Below are 23,428 nucleotides of genomic sequence, written 5' to 3'. Positions count from 1 at the left end.
GGTCTATTCCTTAGCCCAAACCTATCCAGTCAAAGCTGGGTCCAAGGTTGTCACCAAGGGCATCTGGATGAAGCATAGAAAGAGTCACATGTCATCCAAGCTTCAGTCACAAGAGTGTCGGCTCCTCACTTTCTCTGTCTTGCCCACTGTCTGACTGGTCTCCTTCGCCACATGGACCAGACCTGGTGTCCTACTTCAGCAAGAGGAGTACAGTGCTAGTTAAACAGGGTCATATCACTACACACTCAGCGGAAAAATGTTACCACGGGGGCTTTATTTAGAACCACTTCCCTTCTGATGATCTGTGGACTTGGTCAACATTAGGTGCTCAGAAACCAAGATACTCATTTCCCAACACTGACATGGTAAATATAGACCTTCACTTGCGTCTGTCATTGATGATTCCTTGCCAGACACTGGTCTTTTGAAATATCTAAAGGTCAATTTAGTAGCACTTGACCCAATCTCTCAAGGTGGGGGGAAGGGAGGAGAATTTCCTGAACGTTTATGGTGAGTATTTTTATCAACAAGGTTTCTGGAAGAACTCAATTTTAGAAACTGACTTCATGTGCAAGAATGCAGCGAGTGATACGGTTTATACTTGGTCACAGTTTTCTCACTTTACGACATTACTGTAACAGTTACGGGATAGATACACACACACACACATTTATATTCACACTCACACACGGTATAATTTTACTGATCCAGACAATACTTCTTTTCAATTAAGAAAAAATGAAGACTCATTTGGCCACCCAGGCATGAAATCTACTTAAACCTGGAATATAAGAATGCAGTACCCTTCAAGTAAACAGCAATTGCACAGTGATAACAATATACATTAAGATTGACACATGCTGTCTTAAGAGGTCTAGTAATAGCTAAAGACTAAAGAAAATCAGAGATGTCAGCCAGAAAAGTCAATATGCCTTCTCTCTTCCATTCTGATTGTAATCCATCACCCAACAGAACAGCTATAGTCCAGAAGATAATAAGTGTCCACGTATGAAAATGCAGGGCTAACAAATTCTTAAGTGTCAACGAATTCTGCTCAATATTCTGGATAGTCTTCAAATTCTTCCCGTTTCATTAACAAAAAATAAACCTTTATGGTTATTTCAATGTCAAATTTGAATAGATTGGAAAAAAATGTTAAGGTGTCTAAAAGTCACGGGCAATAATTTTTTAAAAAGTGATCTCACTGGCACGTATCTGCTGCTTGTGTTCCACTGTTCTCATGAAAGTCTACCTTTCAGTTTTGCTGAACTAGACAAATATAAATAACACACAGTAAACACGGATACACATCTCACATGACACAATACATTTTTACAAAATAGCTCTACTTTAGTACTCTGTAACTTGTAAAAATGGACATCTCTGATACTTATGGACAAATACATTTCACATTATAATGAAAGTTGTGGTTACAAAGGCATTACTCATTTGATGGTGTTTCCCTGTGGTTACTTAGACTTCAAACTGTGTAGCCACAGGTTTCTCTCCCGTTTCACTGAGACTCTGAAGAAGCTTCAGTCACATAAGCAGCAGGCTTTCTTCACTATAAACTCCTGAAGAACTGAGTTTCAGTACCTATGCTATTGAAATGCTAGAGAACTGATAACTGATCCTGGTGACAATCACCTTTCACTGAGCATGGTAAACTTAAAAAAATATAACCGATGAGACGACAGACTTTTCTAGATTTTAAGCTTTAAAAAAAAATGAACTTCTTTTCCTGGGCTGCCAGGAAGGCGTCAGGCTCACAGAGCCTCGGCAGACGTGTCTGTGGACACAGACATGGTCACCTTGGCAATCTTGACCGTGCTCTTGATGCAGCTCTCCGCGGCCCTGTGAACACTGGCTGTGTTGTTGGCGTGCTTGTGCAGGCAGTCCGAGTCCCCCATGCTGTTATCAAGAGGCTGTGCGGTGCCTTCACACGAGGGGAACATACTCCGGAAAGCATGTCTCAGGTCCTTGCTCCTCAGAGCGTAGATGATGGGGTTCACGGTGGAATTCAACAGGCACAGCATACTGCAGAAGGCAAACACCGTCTTAATGAGCTTGTTCATCTTCCCAAAGACATCATACACCATAATCGCAAGCAGAGGGCCCCAGCAGATGATTAAAACCACAAGGATCAGAACCAGGGTCTTGGCCAGCCTGATGTCCATGCGGGCTTGGTCGGGCCGTGTCACCTGCACCTTGCCGTCCTCTGACGTGTGGATGATGATGCTCTTCTGGGTGCCGCGCTGAATCATGCGGACCGCGTGGCTGTGAGCCTTCCAGAGAATATACATGTATGCGTACACGATAAACAGCAGCAGCACACTGGTGACCCCGATCCAGAACATCAGGTAGGTTTCATCAATGAGCGGGAAAATGTCTGAGCAAACAGACTGCAGCTTCTTGCAGTTCCAGCCCAGGAGAGGCAGCACAGCAATCACAATTGCTATGGTCCACATCAGGCAAAATGCCACCACGGCCTTGGGCCTGGTGACAATCCTCTTATAAGCCAGGGGCCTGTGAATAGATATGTACCTGTCAATGGCCGTGAGGAACAGGCTGCCTACTGAGGCCGTGAAGGAGGCGGTGACCCCACCGAGTTTGAAAAGAAACACATTGGGGCTATCTTTGCGGTGGAACACGTGGAAGTCAACAAAGCTGTAGACAAAAATGACGCTGCCCAGGAGGTCGGCCACTGCCAGGCTGCCGATGAAGTGGTAAGAGGGCCGGCAGCGAAGGCTGCGGGAGTGAAGGATGACACACAGCACCAGCAGGTTCTCCAGAACCGTAAAGGTGCCCAGTGTGAGGGACAAGACGGCGATGGCCAGCTGCTGGCTGGGGTTCAGAATCATGAAGCACTCCATGTCCATGAAGTTCTCCCCACACTGGATGTTCTCCTCATTCTCCTTGTAGGATGAAAGGGATTTGTTGTAAAATTCGGTGATGTTCACCTGGTCTGCCGGGACTAACTGGGAGTTGTCTCCTGCAGTCATCTTTTCTTGGAAGGGACTTCCCCTAAAGGAAGTTAAAGGAAATTTCTGTGGGAAGTACCCTAATTTGGATGCCATGTCACCTTTGATATCTTCGTACTGAATGTCATTGGAGCCCACGTAGAGGAGGTCTGTTGTGATGGTGCGGAAGGTGGTATCAGCAAGGCCATCTAGGATAGACTTCATAACCTCTGTCTTGGATTAGGCCAAACTCAAAATGACTGAGGAGGAGACCCGCAGCAGGGAATCCTAACAGGAGGGAAAACAAATAAGCTGAATGGTGAGAAGACTGGGAGAATAACAATAATTTTTTTAAAACCTACTGTAAATATCCCAAATGTGTACCATCACGTTACTTCATTCCTGTCTCTGAGCCTAAATGAAATTCTTGTCAGATTTAATCAACAAAATGAGTCAGTCAGTCAGAGAAAAGCCACCCGAAGTTGGTGATGTTGGTGGCATCCACCAAAAAATATCTCTTTCATTATTTAAGCTGCCTGGATTTAAGTCACTGTGTGATCCTGTATAGACTTCCTGATTGTCAAGCTAAAGGAAATGTGCCTTGGGCATGGCATGCACCTCATGGTCGCATTAGGAAGTGTTACCACCCGGTTTCTACTGTCACATACACGCAGTGTCCTAACGCTGGTGGGGATGGGGGAGAGCGACACGTCACACAACGTCTGCTCTTGAAGACTCACCATCTTGTCGTACAGGTAAGACTGAACATACAGCACAACCCCAAAGCAAGATGGTGTGGAATCAGGAACTGTGTTGCACGGCCTGTGTGCTGAGTGCGAAGGAGGAGGAAGAGAGGTTTAGAACCAAAGGATCCTTCCATGGGAAAAGATCTGGATTCTGGCCTGTCTCCGTTAGGCAAGTTTCCTCTCCCAGAGGAGACATGTGGACCAAGCTATGGCTGAGGTGAATTTCAAAAATGTCCACACCAACCAAGACAAATGTCATGAAGGGCAAACTTGCACTGAGGCTCATGGGAAGACCAAGATCTTTAACCCTGGAAAGCGGTGATGATGGGAGAGTGCTTCCTGACAGTGTCCCCCATGAGTGGTGCAGTGACACAAGCATGCTGGGAGACAGGAAACAGGCCTTTATGGAGTCCCAGTCTTTCCAGGTAGATGGCACCAGAAATGAGGACGACTGAGAAAAGGAGGCCAAATTTTAAGGGTTCTTCAATTCTAAGCTAAGCAATTTGTTTTTGTTTCAAAATAAACATCCAGAGAATTGATTTCACTATTTATAAATGTTTATTTAAAACGTGGCTATTAGGCTCTTTTGCTTATAAAGATATTAGAAGGACTGAGTGATACCTATAATAATTTTAAAGTAATCATAAAAACCAGCATTTTACTTCCTAATTGTATTTTTCTTTTTTAAAAACATATCACACTGTATTGGAGAGGGAGATAGTTACTACCTTGGAACAAATTAAAAGGATCTGAGTCCTCCCGCTAAAACACAGAGATCCTACCTATCTGAATTAATGATTCATTTACTCACCCCTTTGACAAATTATGGAGCACCCACTACGTGCCAGGCACTGTGGTAGGTAGGCATAGGGGCTAAGAGTATCGAGAAAGAGTCCCTGTCACATGAAGTATACTGTGTGGCAGAGGACAGACAGCTGACCCCGTAATTATGATGAAGTGTGGTGGCAGCTGTGACTGGTGATATGCAAGATGCTGTGGGAGCAGCCAGTCTAGGGGGTTGAAGGAGGCTTCCCCAAGGAAAGGATGCTTATGCCAAGAGTATGTAGGATTAGTGTGAGTGGAAACAGAATATGGAGGCAAAGAAAAAAAAATTTAAATGAATACCTTCAGTATCACGATGGGGGGGTGGGGGTTTGTTCCGTTTATACAGTAATTTGAACCAGGGACAGTGGCTAAATGTGGCCCACCTCCCCACATTCTGCCACACCTGAGTCCAGGCTGTCTCTTGAATCAACTCTGCTCTTTGCAAACCTCCCTTTGCTAAACAACTCCATTTACAAATGAAAATTTTCACCTGCAATCTGAGGGATTCAGAAAATGGCCACGATTTGTGAGAGAGCTGTGAATGGTCCTGGCATATCCTCAAATCTGACTTTTGCCTCTCAACTCCCACCCGTACTAAAACACAGCGCTTTCTGGCCCTGGAAGGCATGCTGCTCTTTGGATCACACCTGCACACCTTCCTTCTTTCCTCTCAGCCTCCCTCTGTCCGAAATACCCATTTCCAAGCTCTCCGTTACATTAAGTTACCTCCATTTCTGACATCTCTTTGGCTAGCCCTCCCCACCAGGCAGAACTAGTTCCCCCAGGCTTTCCCTCTATTACAGGCCCCACCATATCACTTAATCATGAGCTTACATATTTATTTCCATAACTAGAAAATGGCTTCCAAGCACAGGAGTGGTGTCTTTTTTTCTTATGTGTTTCACCAGCCTGATGCACAATAGCAGATGAGAAAGAGAGGGCCGGTCTCCCTTAGAAATGTTCATGTGAACCTAATAGTGGCAGTTGAATTTTATTAACTGGTGCATTAAAGCAGTGATTTAATACTACTTCTTTGTCTTTTCTTAAAATTAGAGGAGAGAAAGGTAATGAATTCAATGGATATTTGGCCTAAAAATCAAAACTTGAGCCCAACATCTCCTCCTGGGAGCCAGTCCAGTAACTCCAACCCCTAAGTCCTCCTATGTCAAGTAACTACTCGTCCTTCACGCTGCCCAATTAAAAACGAATTTATTTGAAATTTTGATCATTTATATGTATATATTACATTCATACGATTCCAAATTCAAAAGCACAGAAGGATATACAGCAAAGCCAGGCTCTCTCGTCCCCATGTCCCAGCCATCCAGTTTTCCTCCTCAGTGGCAAGAAGGTCCTTGTTACTCTTTCCAAAGATACTGTGCATGCATATTCAAGCAGATATATAAATTCATTTCCTCTTTGCTTTATTTTTAACAGATACTAAGATGCTATACATACTGTTCCGCTGCTTGCTTTTCCATTTACAAGTATACGTGAAGACAGTTGCACATTGGTCCACGAACCCTCCCTCCATTTAGCAGGTGCCTCATGTATCCACTAAATGAACATGACCAGCCTCCTTCTGATGAAGGTTTAGGTTATCACTTCTTGTTGTTACAGATACTGCTGCAGCAAATGGCCTCCAGTCATGTCTCTTTTCACATTTCTTATGGAATTATGAATAACTGTATTAAGTTGTCCAAGCTCATACCTTGAACTTACCATGGACTCCTCTTCTTTCTTGGCCTTTATAATAAGAAGACTACTAAATCTTGCTGATTTTCCCTTTTTAAGCACTTCTGGAGAACTTATGTGTAGGTGGCATCCTGACCTTCTTATGTGTATCAAATTGCTTATCGTGATCAGGATATTTCCCCTGCCAGGTAAGTATTCAAACTGCTTATCATTCACAATGACCCTATGAGGTGGGTGCCGTTCTTATCCCCATTTCACAGATGAAAGGCACAGAGAGGGTAAGTAACTCGCCATTCACACAGCCAGTAGGTGGTAGAGCCAGAATGAACCCAGATGTTCTGGTTCTAGAACAGTGCTGTCTAATAAACATGTAATGTGAGCCACATATACAATATCAAAGTTTCCACTATCTAGGTAAAAAAGGAAATGGTAAAAGGTGAAAATAATTTTGATACCTTATTTAACCCAGTGGATCCAAAATATTATCACTTCAACATGTGGTACCAGCCATGTTTGAAGTTCTTAATAGCCACACGTGGCTACTGGTTACCATATTAGACAGTATGTCTAGAGCTGCTTTTAGCCTTGATGAACCATCATCCCTTTAACCGAAGCCAGGGTCGCTACTATCTCCCTTCTTTTCCCCACTAATTCCAACCAGTCAAAACACTAGTAATGAAGAAAACACTGAATTAGGAGTTAGAAGACCAAGATTACTGTGAGACTTGTACTTGGGCGAGTAGTTAATCTCTCTAAGCCTCAGCATTTCATCTACAAAATGGGGATGAGTTTGATGATGATATTGCCTAAATCACAGAATTGTCCTAGAAATTAAATTTTATTTTATTTAAAAAAAAATTTTTTTTAACGTTTATTTATTTTTGAGACAGAGCATGAACGGGGGAGGGGCAGAGAGAGAGAGGGAGACACAGAATTGGAAGCAGGCTCCAGGCTCCGAGCCATCAGCCCAGAGCCCGACGCGGGGCTCGAACTCACGGACCGCGAGACCGTGACCTGAGCTGAAGTCGGACACTTAACAGACTGAGCCACCCAGGCGCCCCATAGAAATTAAATTTTAAAAAGTCAGGTAAAGCACTTAACATACTGCCTGGCACAAAACGTAAATCTTCAATAAATATTAATTGTTATCATTACTTAGTACTATGACTCTTACCATAAATTATTATCTCAAGATAACACATTGCTTTGTTAGATCACAGGCTGCTTATTCAGTTTTCATTTTTGTCTCAGCACTTAAAGCATGAAGGAAATAGCAGATGCACACAGGGGTGAGGGAGGAGGAAACTTTATTTGGAACTCTATTATACCCCAGGTATTCCAAAGACTTTATGCATATTCTACCATTAAATTGTCATGACAAGTCTATCAGGTGCTTATTTATAATCACCATTTCACATAAAGGAATGGAAATCATTAGTTGTTAATGTTAAGCAAATTGTCCGGAAGACGAAGAGTTTGTAGTGGAACCCGTGTCTGTCAGACCCCAGAATTTTTGCTTTTGGACTTTATGCACTGTTTTAAGCACTAACAGTAACCAGAATAAAGTCATTTTGTTTTCTGTATCATATTCAAGTCTTCTAGCTTCTTACAAACTCAAATTAAGGCATTTTGTCAATAGTAATTAAGACTACCTCCTACTAAGTCATTATTTCCTATGCCAGCCCATCTAGGTAAATCTGCCTACTGGCATGACCTCGAGGATTAAAATTTTAGTATCTGGAAGAGCTATAAAGCTTCTTCAGTGATGACAAAAGATCACAGATCTTTCTTCAGCAATGCAGAACATGTGTGCCTGTGACTTACTCTGTATTAAGATCACCACATATGTGCTCACATTTTCCACGTTATTGCAACCAAGGACTTTCATTAAAACAAACTAACTTGTTACATTTGAGCCAGAGCATGGTGTGGTTACGAAATATAGAGTAATTTCTGTCCAGTATCAGGCAACCTTAATTAAGGAATACAGTTCTAAAGTATACACGGATTTTCTGCAGTTCAAGGATCTCAGTAATGTCAAAGTACCACTGTGCACAGGCTATTTTAACAGTTAATGGGATCACGATGGGAAAGTGGTCCTCTGCATTTCAGTAATTCTTCCCTTTATTTCTACATTTGGATTATTACAGTAATTTTCACCTCATTATCTTTCGCATTGAGAATTTTCTTTGAGAGTTCACTAGTAATATAGTTTAGGCTTTGGGGGATGCAGCTGCCATTAATTGTGTTTTTGTGTGCGACTGGGAAAATCATAATTGGAAATTTCTAGCAAGGTGCATAGATGCACCTATTAAAGAAGCAGTTGGTTTTTATTACTGTTATAGTAAAACAATGATTGAATGACATTTAAGGGGATTTTCCTAGGATTCTGTTTTTAAAAATATAATCAACTTGTTCTAGTAATTTAAGCTATAAATTATGCTTTTATAAAAATGAAAAATATTTCCATGTGTTGAATCTATTATTTAAAAAAAGAAACGACTCAAGTTTTTAGAATGACATCACCTGTTGTGTTTGTCCACCTCACTACACGCACACTTGTTTCCCATCTACCACCCCCAAACTTCTGCATTAACTGGCAGGCTGTGGTATCATCAAAGAAATTTTCTGGGTACACCAGCAGCATAAAGTTTTCTAAAGTCTACCTAGAGTCACATCTTTGTTTCTATAACCCCTAAGGGTATAAAATATCCGTGTCCTCATTAAGGTGAGCACTGAATAACAAAACAAGACTTCAAATAGAGTCTTTTCTATATCAATATAATTAATAGCAGGCTATTTTAGTCTTCATTGCCCTGCTGAAGACTTTCTTTGTTTTAAAGAGACATTTTAATAATTTAGATATTTATTGCTGTTCTATCTGGAGTCCAAATCTTTGCAGTTCTGGCCTATGCGGCATCTCTGAGGAAACAGGCAGAAGGCAACATTTGCTCCCTGCAGGATGTCACGTCTAGTTGGGCAGAAAACCCTCTAGACACATCAGAAGGACCAGTGTTCCTGATATAGACTGTATCCGCAACAACCCCCCAACCCCCCACCCCCCCCCCCCCACCCCCCGCCACCAGGCTCCTTCTCTAATATCCTACGTTTACAAATGCTTTAAGGAGACAATGCCAATCTCATAGTTTCTAGGCTGATAAGAGTCCAAAATGTCAAATGCATGAGTCCCAGGCCCTTGCTTAACCCTATCGTTCTCCCTAATTTCTTTGTTGGCTTTGTGTTCTGCTCATCTAGCCCTGTAAAAGAGCCTTGTGAAGGTTCAAGAGAATGAAGGTGCCAGTGGATGTATTTATTATTCTCCATTCATTTCTAGGAACAAGTCTGGTTTCTACTAATTTGATTAAGAAAAAATTACTTGATAATATATTTCTCTAAAGTTGGTAGGAAGATTTTAGTTGACCCTTATAATTGCATTATGTCTAAGACATGTCCTCAGTATACATGGCAAATCTCATGGGCCAACATTGTCACTCTATGAATGATGCTTCTGCTATGGTTGAATGGGCAACTGAGTCTTTTCTAACTCTTACATAACCACCAGAGTTTGGGAATTATTCAAGTAGTTTGGTCACTTTTTGCATTATCTTCTAGCAAAGAGAAATAAAGGATTGACTTAATTATCCTGATAATTCAGGCAAAAATACATAATCCTTCTTCTTTGTATTAATGTCAGCTCCTTTTCCCATATATAAAAGAAAATTCCATTATGTAGGTAATGCTTGGTTGGTTCTCAAAGCTTTAGCTTTTCATATATTTTCTAATGTGGAATAGAAGTTATTAAATGCACCATTTTCTCTGGTCTTTGTTAGTAAAAAAATATATTTCATAAAAATACATCAATTAATATGAACTAAATAGACATTAAGGCATTTATAAGGCTATAAATTATTTAACATTTAAAGGTTTATTATTTAACATTTAAGGTTTATTAAAATTTAAAGAATTTTAGGGCTTAAGAATTAACACCTTTAAAACTACATCAGATTAAACATTCACTATGAGGTGATGATTCCATAAGAAAAGCCTATCACAAAAGCAAATTAATGATATAAATGAAATGATTTGTTGGCTTTACAGCCAATTCTATTTATCCATTTGCCATTTAATTTTGTTCTACTATTTTTAAAGTTAGTTTATTTATCTATTTTAGTTTATTTATTTTGAGACAGAGAGAGAGAGAGAGAGAGAGAGCGAGTATGAGTGGGGGAGGGGCGGAGAGAGAGAGGGAGAAGGAGAGTCCCAAGCAGGCTTCCTGCTATCAGCACAGAGCCAAACATGGGTTCTTGATCTCAAGAGCCATGAGATGATGACCTGAGCCAAAATCAAGAGTTGGTTGCTTAACCAACTGAGCCACCCAGGCACCCCTGTTCTGCTATTTTGATGTTTCCTCTAAGTGCCTATATCTTTTTTTAGAGAGAGCTACTTTTTCTACAAATCTGTAAAGGAAGTGATCAAGCATAATTGATGCAGCTTTCCCTTAAAAGAGAACATGCAAAATTTTCAATTCAATTGAAGCCATGGTCCATATACAAATACTCCTTAAGACTGTCTTTATCTTGCATGTGAAGTTTGGCCATTAAAAGTCAAAAGTGATGTATTATTCCAGCCCATAAAATACGTAGAACCCAGCAGATAGATTATCTGACAGTTCATTACCAAAGACAGAAGTAGTTTAAAGCATGCTACTTTTTGTCCAATGGTGCAGCATACCTTTCAGCTTCTTCCTTCATCTTTCAACAAAAGAATACATTCTCTTTGAATCCATGAGCATACAAATTAAGTCCAATGAAAAATCAAGTCCTGTTTCTCCAGGTTCAGATCTCAGAGTGATTGGGTGATCTGGGTGATTAAATGCACAATAGAGAAAATTCCAATTCCCAAATGTTTTAATAAGAAAAATTAGAATATTTGTGTGCTATATATATATATATATATATATATATATATTTACATGAATTAGGTGCTATTATAATCCCCATTCTACATATGAAAAACCTGAGGCTTAGAGTGGTAAAATGCTTTGCCCAAGGTCTCTACCTAGAGGGCAGAGCTAAACTCAACCCAAGTCTGTGTAACTTCAAGTCCCTGCACTTAACTTTGAAGTCCAGGGACCATTTAATAAGACACTTTTCTTTGTTTCTACGGAAGGGGGAAGAATTGATTTTGGGAAAAGGAGGTACTAGACAGTACGTGATCACTTTACACAATAAACAACTAAAATCTCAAGGAAGATCTGTTGACAGCAAAAGATTGCCCACAGCACTTGCAAATCATTCTTGCCCTGTGGTCTCCAGGGACAAGTATGATAATTAACTATAAGCAATAAATCCTAACCCTGGATTAGCACCTTATTTTCAGTGACTGTTGGCAAATAATAAATAAAATGTAACTTGTCTTTTCACTATTTTTAAAAAAATTAGACAGTTTTTTTTCCCCTTCAATTAATTGTAAGGAATGTGGACAATAATGACAGTTTCCACAATACCAGCGAGGAAGAGAGAGGACAATTTCTCTAGGTCTGAATGAGACATGATGGTTGTTAGTGAACAAAAGTTTGAAATATTCATTCCCATATGGACAAATTCAAACTCCCTGAAATCACTCAATTTCCCACCATGAGCAGAATAGTTTTGGTCGGCTCAGACAGGTGACTCTCTGTGGCCTGTTCCTAGGATGGTGGCTGGAATCAAGGAAAAAGAAATTTTGTAAACCTTAGGCTCCAACAAGGGAGTGCTTGTGACAGATCTCTGGTGCCCAAAGATCACAAAGCGGTGTTACTACAGCAGTGTGGCTGATGGATACAAAGTTACAGGCCCTCGCATGCTTCACATAACACATTTTTATTGGGCACATACTCTGTGCCTAGCAACGTAGACATTAAATACATATCCATGTATTACACCCATGTAATAGATATGGGTCAAGGAAGCAAGAGGAATGATTTTCCACCCCACTCCACTCCATCAAATAAAAGCCACCCATCTGTCCTTCTCCTCCCACAGAGGACAGAATACAGTAGGATATGAAAACATGTAATAGGCATATGATATTTCATCATCAAACAATATTGGGTTGTGCATCTCAATAATTGGGTTGTGTAATCCCCTTCCTATATTTGCTTTGAGGTTTTCTCCCAGGACAGAGGCTGGGCACTGCTGAACCCTTCAAATCATGAACGCCTTGAGAATAGGGACCTGTCTTACATGCCTCGCATGCCCTCTGCCTGGCACAGGGCAGGTACTCAATACCTAAATGCTTACTGGTGCTCATCAGCAGCATGGCAGATCTATCTTAGCAGAATGGTGTTTAACTGTGGATAGTTTTCCTTGGCATAAAGTCAGCTGGTTATGTTAGGGAATTAAAACTGAGTTTTGGTCTAATACACGAAAGAGTTACCTGGAAAAAAAAAAAAAAAACAACTCCCCAAATGTAAAGGTTATATAAAAGGCATCAACAATTATTTACCCCAGGATCTTTTATCCCACTATTAAACAGAAGTTATGTTGATGGCAAGTGGAAGCTAGAGGCAAAAGAACAGGTATCTACCTTTCATTCTCATCCTTGGTTACCCCGGTGTGTGTCATGAACCTCAATGTTGAGGCACACAGCCATGATATACAGAGAGATTTCTGTGATGTGCACAACCTTGAATGAATCCTACTTACATGCTGTTGATAGGCCTTTAAAGACAATGTATGAAATGATGATGATAATGAACTTTTTCCCTATCCCAAATACATGTTATTATGCATTAATCTTTCCCAAATGGGTTTCCCCATGTGCAAGTATGTTTTGAAAACAACTTGTCAAGAGAAGTTTATGTGAAAATTCAACCACTAGATGGAGTGGCTTTTATAAACCCTCAGGAATCAATTTGTTATTCTATTCAGTGGACATAGTTCTTGCTTTGGTTGAGCAACTTCTCTTCCTGCTACAACATTTCATGTATCTTACAACTGAATTAATTAAAACATAAATAAGAAAATATGTTATGGAGGATTAAAATGGGTTATTACTACTCCATACAAAAACTAAATTTTTAATTGCTTTTCTGGGGCAAAAGGGCATTGAGAAAATTTAATATATTGATAAAAATTAATTGTGAATATTTGGAATTCTGCCTCAAGAAAGTAATTAAAGATGAGAAAAGGAAAGTAGTTCTATAAAAACAAATGATATGTTTATGCCAACAGATGCTAAATGTAAGATGGGGATATCTCAGGAGCCCAAAATCAATTCTAATAACAAACCCAACTCATTTCTATTTTACAAAACATTTGGCTCTCCAATTTGCAGATACAAAATCACCAACACAGGCCATAATTATGTGATGAAAAAGAACAGAAAAGTATTTATCATTACAGGGGCTAAAATGGAATATTTCACAAGGTAAGTGAATATTTGTTCAAGTACTCATACAAATCAAGATATGGTAGCTTTCTAAATAGTTCAATTTCCTTCCTATCATTTTTTCACTGGAATAATTTTAAATAAGTTCTTATTGTATAAAGCCAGGGTTCCCTTCAACCATGATTTTATAAACTAGGTACTTATGTGCCACTTTCTTTAGCTGAAATGTTAAAAAAAAATTAAGTGTGTACTAACATGCAAGATACAAACATAAAAATATGTTTTCAAGATGCAAATAATTATAAGGGTGCCTGGGTGGCTCAGTTGGCTAAGCGCCCAACTCTGGTCACAATCTCACGGTTTGTCAGTTCGAGCCCTACATTAGGTTCTGTGCTGACAGCAGGGAGCCTGCTTGGGATTCTCTCTCTCTCTCTGCCCCTTCTCTGCGTGCTTTCTCTCTGTCTCTCAAGAAAAAGATACAATAAAAGATGCAAATAATTGTATACAAACAGAACTGAACTAGGTTTCAGTAAAGATGGAGAATATGCTTTGAAAATGTAGTTCCGATTAAGAAGTAAGTGTGCAAATTGGATGCAAGTATAGGATTTTGATGTCACTGAAACCATAAGGTAATTTTATTGTACTCATTCAAGGTCAAACTCTTCCTGAGATTTGTGTGATGCAATTTTGCGATTATGCACAGAGCTGAGGAACTGCAGGTATTCAGAAAAAGTGACGTGAAGGTAAAGAATTAGGAAGTAAGATAGGTAAGAATGGGCTGGACATCTAGGACACATCTCAAAGAACAGTGTGAGAAGTCACACAGTGGTCTGTGAGTGCACACAGTTCTTTTACAGGTCGGAGGTTCGTAAGGGGTAGTCTCCCCACCAGCCGAACTTACAAAAACTGCAAATTCTCAGGTCACTTGAGACCTACCGAGTCAGAAACCTTAGGATTTGGGGCACAAGGCCTCTGGGAGATTCTAACACACTCTAAAGTTTAAAAGCTACTGTTAAAGATTACGGAGGCCCATGAGAAACACTAAATGAGGGGGAGAAATAAAAATTAACCTTTAAGAAGAATTGAGGTTAGACAGGAACAAGGAATATTCTAGGAGTATAGGCTTTTAGATCATTGAAATGGATTGCTAAGGGAGCCCGCTCATGACAAAGTAGTCTCTAAAAGACGTTTAAAACCAAGATATTTCTATGTGACTGAAATAGAATAATGTGGTCTCGCCTGAAAATAAACATAATGAGTGGGGAACCTCTCAAGGTTTTTCAGTCTACAATTCTGGGCTTCTCTGCACCTCTTCAGCAAACTTATTGTTATATTTTTGTCCAACAAAGCAATGTGGCTTCAAGATATAATATGTACTTACCCAGCACTAAGGCATAAATTAAGAACTCCACACAATTTTCTCCTAATTCTATTTACAAAGTCTATGTGTGCAAAGTTCTCTAGAACTGGTAGCCATTCCTTTCGACGCCCCTGGGAAGGATGGCTGAGAATAAAAGAAGGGAAACCAGTAAAAGTAGGTAACATTTCAGCTTATTTTTTTTAAGCTGGAAATGTTTCTGTTTCTGTTCTTCTCTTCCCCAAACTGTAAAATAATGTATGGCAGGAGATGAACCCAGAAAACAACAAACTAAAATTGAAATCTTGCAGGAGGTCTAAGTAATGCAGACTGGCTGCAAATTAACTTACAGAATTAGATTATGCAATTCATACTGCTTATAGCTGGCATATATCTTGCAAAAATACCTAAAAGTTATAAATACATGGAAATGTATCCCAAAGTACTTAAATATCTGACTTTGGGCAGACTGTTTCCTCTTTAATTATTTCATCAATAAAAATGGATCATAGATTACTCATCCTTCATTTCCTTAGCTGAGGACTAAAATCATTCAAAGGTTTTCCCTTTTCTGGCTGTTGTTTGTAAGAAGTTTGATATAATTTCCAAAAGTAGTTGTCTATCTTCTGAAGTCAAATCCCCATGTATGCAAAGACACAGGACTCTTGGGACAATCTTTTGCTTACTTTGGTTCTGTATTAAATTCTTCAGCTTTCCTTCTCCACATGCATATCACTTGCTCACCACAACTTGTACAAATGCTAGAGAAAACATTTACAAATTCTGGTAGCAGTGCATCGAAATGAGTTGAAAATCTGGTCCACTGAACAAGCCACACTGGAATAAACCAACATACACAGATCATAGTGGCATTAAATTAAGTCTCTTTTCTAAAGGATAAATCAAGTTGATGATTTTTAAATATAGCTGAGTTAAAAGGAAATGAGTGACAAAGGCACACTACACATGATATCAGTTTACTTGCTATATTACAAACATCTTGTTTAGCCTCTTGACCAACAGAAGTCAGTGCTCTAAAATTTCCTATAGTATGAATGTCCATATGTGCAAGGAGAAATTTGTTTTTTAAAAAGCACACTGGAATTTATCACCAATTTAAATGTAAAGCTCCTTGTAACTTAACTCAATTTATAGAACTCATATTCCAACATTCTTCTCTGAATATATGGTCTAAAAGAACAGATGAAGAAATAATGAGGGAAGAAGGGAACCCTCCCATTTAAACATAAACTTTGAAAAACATTATTTCCTAATTATATTTTATTTTAATTATATTTAAATATACTACTGACATACACAGTTTGTGAAAGCATTTGCCAGTATATTCAACTACCACAACAGATTGCCTGGCACATCTTTGAAAAATGCCTCTGCCTTTCCTTAAAAAGCAATAGCATGGAATTTGCTAGTAGGAATAAAAAAATAGATATTACATTGTCAGATTTAGGAAACTATACCGCACTTTATCTCCTGAAGTCAAAAACAAATTTTAAATGCTTTTCAGAGTTGATAATGATGGTAAAGAATCAAGCCAAAGATATCAAATTTCTACTCAATGAATCCAAACTCTACGCAATTAAGAATCCAAACTCCAGTGGAAGGATAAGAGTCAGATAATAAAATATTGTGCTTGTAGGGAAAAACTATTTGCCATCTAGGTTAGGAGAAATGGGAACTTAAATCCCTTGTTGCATTAACAAAATGCAAAACCTACCTTAATAAGCTTATTCAAAAATACAGGATATAATGCAACAGCACCATAGGTTAAAAAAAGAGTTGGCTAGGAGCCACTGATTCCCACTAACCAGTCTCAACTCATATATTCAAAAACAAAAGAAAAGAAAACAAACAAACAAAGAAAAACTTTGAAAGCTTTCCTTAAGTGCAGGTGTGAAAATTTCTCCAGCGGGGGCTAAAACAGAATTTGTAGTATTCCAGAACGACTGCTATGACTCCGCCAGGCCCATTTGCTCAGGTCTGGCTAGTAAACAATTCTTCCTTCGAAAACCCATCCAAACACAACTATGAACCTCATGCTCACTAAATTATGACATTAACCTGGCCAAATGAAACTTTAAATTAAAGGATATGCTGAAGTGGTTCGTCAGTATGCCATATGGAAAAATGCCTCAAATATATGGAAAATATCAATGAAAACTAGCTCAAGAATGTATTTGCAATGGCAAATGTACTAGAAAAACTATTATAATGACATGTGCTTTATTTTCCACGAGGCACCCTGTTCAGTGAAGATATATGACCCAGGAAACCTTTTACTCAATATTTTCTGTTAAGAACTAGAGGTAATCGCACTGATTACTTTATGTAATGGCTGTGATCTATTATCACTGATAGGTCATAAACATACCTATTATCCATTCAGGCCCGTTTAAGATAGAAGTTCTTCTAACATCAAACTCTTTGAGTAGGACCAAGAGAGGCCCTGGAAAACCACTAAAAACAACCTTCCCTTCCCGCCCCCTCTAATATTTCCTATAGTTTTAACGTTTTTGTGATAGCACGACAACGTGCTGTATGTTACAAATATAACGATATTGATGTGCATTTTGTGACAGAGTAATAACCTTGTACTTTTTCTCCCAACTTCATTTTCTAAAAATAATAAACAACTAGCAAGACTGGTGAAAACTGTATTAAACACATCAGTCAGTGTTGATGAGAAAACCATAATCAAAGGCAGTTATGCCCATCCTGGCACCTTTACAAGATTCTTAGATCACGTGAGATTGGAGCAGATTTCCACTATCCTGGAAAATCAGAACAGCCTTCCTTGTTTAGATTCAAGGTGGATACTCCTTTTGCCTGAGTCTTCTGTGTCCATCTGCACAGCTGCCTTAATTTTGGACATTTCACCCAAATTTGTGGTATTTATTTAAAATCTGAATTATACATTCAAATATATAAAGGCAATGGGTCTGAACTTTTGTGTTGGTCATGATACACATCTATGAAAAAGTTTGTTCACATATATGTATACAAGTGTAATTATACATCCCAATCATATAAAATTATGCAGTACAGGGGTGCCTGGATGGCTCAGTCAGTTAAGCATCTGATTTCAGCTCAGGTCATGATCTCCCGGGTGCATGAGTTCCAGCCCTGCGTCAGGCTCTGTGCTGACAGCTCGGAGCCTGGAGCCTGCATCAGATTCTGTGTCTCCCTCTCTCTCTCTGCCCCTCCCCCACTCAAACTTTGTCTCTCTCTCAAAAATAAATAAACATTAAAAAAATTTTTTTAATTATGTAGTATATAATTTCATGTTATATATATTCTGGATGACATTTATTGCTTCTTTTAGTCCAGAAAATATCTTGGAAGAAATTGGAGTTGATCTATGCTCTACAGTTCACCCAATGTAATCTAAGAAGATACAGATTAGTGAATTAAATGATTATCAGAACACTAGACAATAATTCAGTGGCAAAGTGTCCTATCTCCCAACCCCTCAGAAACAGCATTTATGCAGATGTAACAGAAAGTTAATATTGTTATGAGGACAGGATTGAGAAAGAGTCAAAGATGGGGGAGGGGGATGAAGTTAAAATTTTGCCAATATGAAGTACATCAATTGGTTTTGATTTCCTCTTATTCTTTAACTTCTCTATCACTCTTTGGTCAAGAAAAGAAAAACGAGCAGACCTTGCAGTCCCTCAAAATAAAGACGTGCAATATATAAACTCAGCCCCAGCGGTTTTTCAAACAATGTTGGGACCAGGTCTTTTCAGAGGCAAAAGCAGAATTATAAATAATTTAAACCCAAAGGCTGGATTCCCTCTAACTAATTTGTCAGTTCAATTAGAAAATGATGAATACAAAAACAGAAGAGACAGATCACACTGGTGAAGACACAGCATCCTTTTCTTTCTTTTTCTTTCTCTTTCTTTCTTTCTTTCTTTGCAGGAAAGAAAGCTCTACTCTGTGTCCTTTAGGCAACTGAGCTAATGTAATTACCCCAAGAAGAACAGGCAGCTACCTCAAGGACAGGCTCCATCTTCCTAACCAAATTCAAGATGCTCTAACCAAATCTCATTTTACTCATCATGTGTTGTTAGGTATCTCCAAATTCAATGTATTACTCTTTTTTTTTTTTTTTTTTTTTTTTGCAGCATTCCTGGAGAGCTAATTATGGGAAATAATCCCTTTTCTTATTAGGCCAACTGTTTTCTGGGAAGAAACATTTGGTAAGCGTGGTGAACTATAAACTGCTATTATAAGTTCCATTTCATAATAGTTTTAGTCTTAAACAGCCAAGTATTCCAATTCTAATTCCAAACACTAATATGCAAGGCAACCCAGGAGCCTGTCTAAATTTCCTGGTGGTTCATGTTAATTCTGAGTCAAAGCAAAGAAGAATGTCACAAGATTGTTTTGAAAGAGTTTTTCAGGCTTTGCCTTAGTAATTAATAAGCTGACACTGCATACTAAACACTTATCAACACAATCAATGGGGCTGCTTCTTTCTTGAAAAAATAGGTAAACCGATGCGAGGAGTTTTCTTTTGGAATAGACTATAATATGCCACAGATAGAGTGGTTCTCCCAGAGAATTTCATTCCCAGCAGTTTCATCTTGGTAACATTTAACAATTTCACTATTTTAACATTTTGAAATGCCAAAAAGAACACACTGATCCTGCAGCTAGGCTTATTAGAGAAGAACGATCTCACAGGCGACAGGGAGGCACACAGTCCACTGGGAAAAGGGTAACAGAAAAAGACAGAAAACAGTGGATAACAAACAAAGCCCAGCACTACTCCAACGTAAAATCGGATTTTCACCAAAATGTAAAACTTTACACACCAAATTAAATAATATCACCTATGGTTTATTGAAGGGACTAGCCACAACATTCTTTTTGTATGCGTATATGTGGAGGCTACCTATTAAATTGGGGGGGGCATGAATATCTAATCTGCCTTCCTGACAAGGAGTATGCAAGCATAGTAATTTTATTTTAGAAAGGTCAGTGCTGAGCATTTCCGCCCTGTGGTATCACTTTACCCCCACAGAGACTTAGGAACACAATGAGACCTCTCCCCATCAGACACTTGATACTTACCTCAGCCAGGATTGCTCCTTGCCTGGAGTGGGAGACATCTTTGGAACAAAAAGAGTCTGTTTACAGTAAGTTCTCTTGATAACCTCATATGGATTAGTTTTTTGAAAACCATGTCCATCCTCTTGCCTCTTGCCCAACTACAGCCACTGCTATTGTGCCCATAAGTAACCGCTTGCAGCAGGCAACATTTAAAATTCTGAAGGTGCGTGGATTCTGTTCATGTATGGATATAATCAGAAAATTATTGGTCTCACTTAAGAAACTATGCATGGCCTTTTATTTTGATAAAATTGCTTGTAACTGGGTTAGAGATGGGGGGAGCTAGAAGGACTACCAAGGGGAAAAAAAGGGACAGAGAAAAATCAATCAGTGTATCTTCCCTTGCAAACTGTCAGTAGGGTGGGATTAGAAAAGCAACACTTTAAATCAGATAAAGTCCTATGGGAACCTTAAAGGTTAGTTGCTCTGAGCTTCTCAATATTCTGCAAAATAGATTGATGGCAGTGGTCACCCCACTGATACTCAACGTCCACTGAGTTTCTGCTAAGAAATTGCATTTCCCCCTTTGTTGAAAAGATATTAACTTGGTAATAAAAAATGAGGAGAAGTTATGGGACCCATAGAGATCTTTCAACACCTTTAAAAACAGTAAATCTGTTCTAATCTCTTATTAAATGTCCAAGGATGCTTAATATATCATGAAAGCAACAACGAAGACAATAATCGCATTTAATTTAAAGGGAAATAAAAAAGGTGGGAGGCAAAATGATTAATAGATTACTAATTTTTTTCTCATTTGTTTAATCTAAAACTAAAATTAGAAACATGCATGTTGCTTTCAAACTTTCAAATGACCAAATGACGGCTTCTGGTGTTTATCACTGCAAACATTTGCATTGGAGAGGTGAGCCGTTTATGATTGTGAGCCTTACCAAGAAATGTCTTCAAAAAACACAGCAACTTTTTTCATCTAATGGCTAGTTCGGAGTTAAATGGTTCCATCAACATTCAAATCTAGATATTAAATGTACATTTAGTTTTCCTCAAAGCAGAGTGGCTCCTGCAGCTATATTTTCTATACCAAAAGTTTATTATTTGACATACATTTCTTCATATGGCATTTAATATTTTAGACAGTTTTTAGGTTTGGTGCAGAGATCGATGGATTTCTCTGGGAGGACTTAGTTGCTGGTATGGTTTACAGACATTCAGCACCAACTCAAGCGCCTATTTCTCAAACATGCACAATTACACGTTTTCTACAAACACGTTAGTGCACACACATTCAATAACTAGTAAATGGAAGAAACCTCCAGAAGTAGCACAGACCACAGTTTGCAAGCTGGGGCTACACAGCTAAGTAAACATCGACGCACGATTCGCTCACACGGAATGAGAACTCCACGAAGGACACTTGGGGACCACACCGGTCAGTACCCGAAGGGGCGGGAGGCGGAAAAAAGTATTTCCAAACGCAACCCTGCCAGGTCTTACCCTTCGCATCCCCCGGTCCTCGGGGAGAAGCTCCCTCGGCACCTCTCGCCCAGCGCTGGGGCTGCTTCTCTGCTAGAACGGAACGTTCCGCCCGACTCCACGGAGCTCTGCCGGGAGCCGAGGCGCCCCGCCCGGGCCAGGGGAAGGCACTGGCGCCGCGGGAGCCAAGAAGAGGCGGAGGCGGAAAAGAAGTGCAGAAGGAAGGGGTGGCCGAGGGAGGCGGCGCCGGCGCGGGGATGCGGGCGAGGCTGGGTGGGGTGGGGTGGGGTGGAGCGGGGTGTGCCTCCGTCGGTCGGTCAGTAAGTCAGTCGGTCCACACTGCCCGCGCGCCGGCGTCCCCTGCCTCCAGCGCCCGCCCGCGACAACGACCGGGACTGGCGACCCCTCCGCTCCCGCCGCCCGCTAGCCTCGCCCCTTCCTCGGGCTCTTCAATGGGTCCTCCCGCTCGCCCCGCCTGGCTCGGCGTGGGGCCGCAGGTCTCCGCCAGCCCGGGCGCCCGTCGCCTCGCCACACTCGTGCGGTCCCTGCCTCTGCCTCCGCTGGCGCTCTGGCTCTGGCTCCCTCTCGCTCCAGTCCCATTTATGAAGCGCGGTCCCATCACGTGTTAATGAGCCTTTGTCCTGCCCTGGCAGCGGCGGCGGCACAGACCCCACCGAGGGAACTGCGCGGGGAGGGACCCGCGCGCCGCCCAGCGCGGCGCCCGTGGCTCCAAACTTTCCTGGCGCGGGGGACCTGCGGTGGCGCCGGCCCCAGGGCCAGAGGGGACAAGCCTCTCCAGCCCGCGTCACCTACTTCTCCTCCTCCTCCTTCTCCTGCGCCGCCGCCGCCGCCGCGGTCCAGGGGGCTCCCACGGCCAGGACCTGGCTCTCCTCCCAGATACCCTCACACTCCGGCCGAGCCAAGAAGGGGCTCGTGCCTGCGCCGCCCCCGACCTCGGGGCCATTAATCACGCGCGCCCCGATTGCGCGCAGCGCCAACACCTTGCTCGGGGGTCACGTCTGGGGCAGCGGGCCGAGCCAGAAGGGAGAGGGGGGCAGGAGGGGAGAGGCCGAGGCGCGCCCGGCCGGGGGTGCGGCCACCCGCCCGTTCCGCCTTCCCCAGGTCGCCCCCGCGGCGGGCCACTGAGAGCCAGGCCCGGGGGCTAACGAAGCCTTGGGACCGCGCCGCGCAGCCCCGGAGCAGTTTGCTACCTGGCGGCGGCTGCGCGGCCACCTGTCCTCCGCCCTCGGGGCACCGGCTGGCTTCGCGCTAGTCGCCTTGTCCAGCCCCCGCCGCCCCCGCCCCGCGAGGACCACTCCGGCGCGCCCCACCCGCACGCCCCGGCTACAAACAGTTGGGCTCCGTAGGCGGCTGGCTCTCCGCATCCCCGCCCGGCGCGCCCCCTCCCCAGCCCCTTGGGGACCCCGCTCCTCGCACCTTCCCGCACTAGGAGGACGCCCCCCTCCAGGGCCGGGCGGGGGGGGCGCGCGGGGTTCGGGGGCAGCCGCCGCAGGCGCCTGGGGATCCGCGGTGCGCCCGGTGGCCGCGACAGGAATTAGGGTACATGCTCGTTAATTGGTTCCACTATCAGCCGCCGTCTGCCTCCCGTGTGCACGGATCAAACCTTAATTGGTCTTTACATTTATCATGGTGAATTGCGAACCTACAAACAAGCCCTAGTCGCTGCTTCAGCAGAAAAGGCGCTCCTCCTCCCTCCGGGGCCCAGGCAGAGTTGTGGCGGCGGCGCTGGTGGTTATTTAGACATCTTTATCTCTCGTGAGTTGGGTCGAGGGAGAACTGCACGGTTTCCACCTGATGGAGGGAGCCACGTCACTCTGCTTCCCAAGAGCCCCACCGAAGGCACTTGGTTCGATTCCCAGCCCTTCTCTCGGTGGCTGCCT

At 41.6% G+C, this 23,428-nt stretch overlaps 1 protein-coding gene across 1 annotated transcript; it reads right to left on the bottom strand.

The window, feature by feature from the left end:
- Nucleotides 1-257: 257 nt before the first annotated feature.
- CNR1 (cannabinoid receptor 1) lies at nt 258-21,661 on the bottom strand. Its single transcript, XM_019442829.2, has 2 exons — nt 21,549-21,661; nt 258-3,248 (listed from the first exon to the last, which is right to left on the bottom strand). Exon 2 carries the CDS (start codon nt 3,183-3,185, stop codon nt 1,767-1,769), a length of 1,419 nt encoding a protein of 472 aa, XP_019298374.1. The 5' UTR covers nt 3,186-3,248; nt 21,549-21,661; the 3' UTR covers nt 258-1,766.
- Nucleotides 21,662-23,428: the final 1,767 nt, after the last annotated feature.

This window comes from Panthera pardus, unplaced genomic scaffold, assembly GCF_024362965.1.
Source record: "Panthera pardus isolate Hobbes unplaced genomic scaffold, ASM2436296v1 HiC_scaffold_17, whole genome shotgun sequence".
Classification (NCBI taxonomy): Eukaryota; Metazoa; Chordata; class Mammalia; order Carnivora; family Felidae; genus Panthera; species Panthera pardus.
Note: the sequence above shows the minus strand (reverse complement) of the source record. Positions and strands in the feature narration are given on the sequence as shown.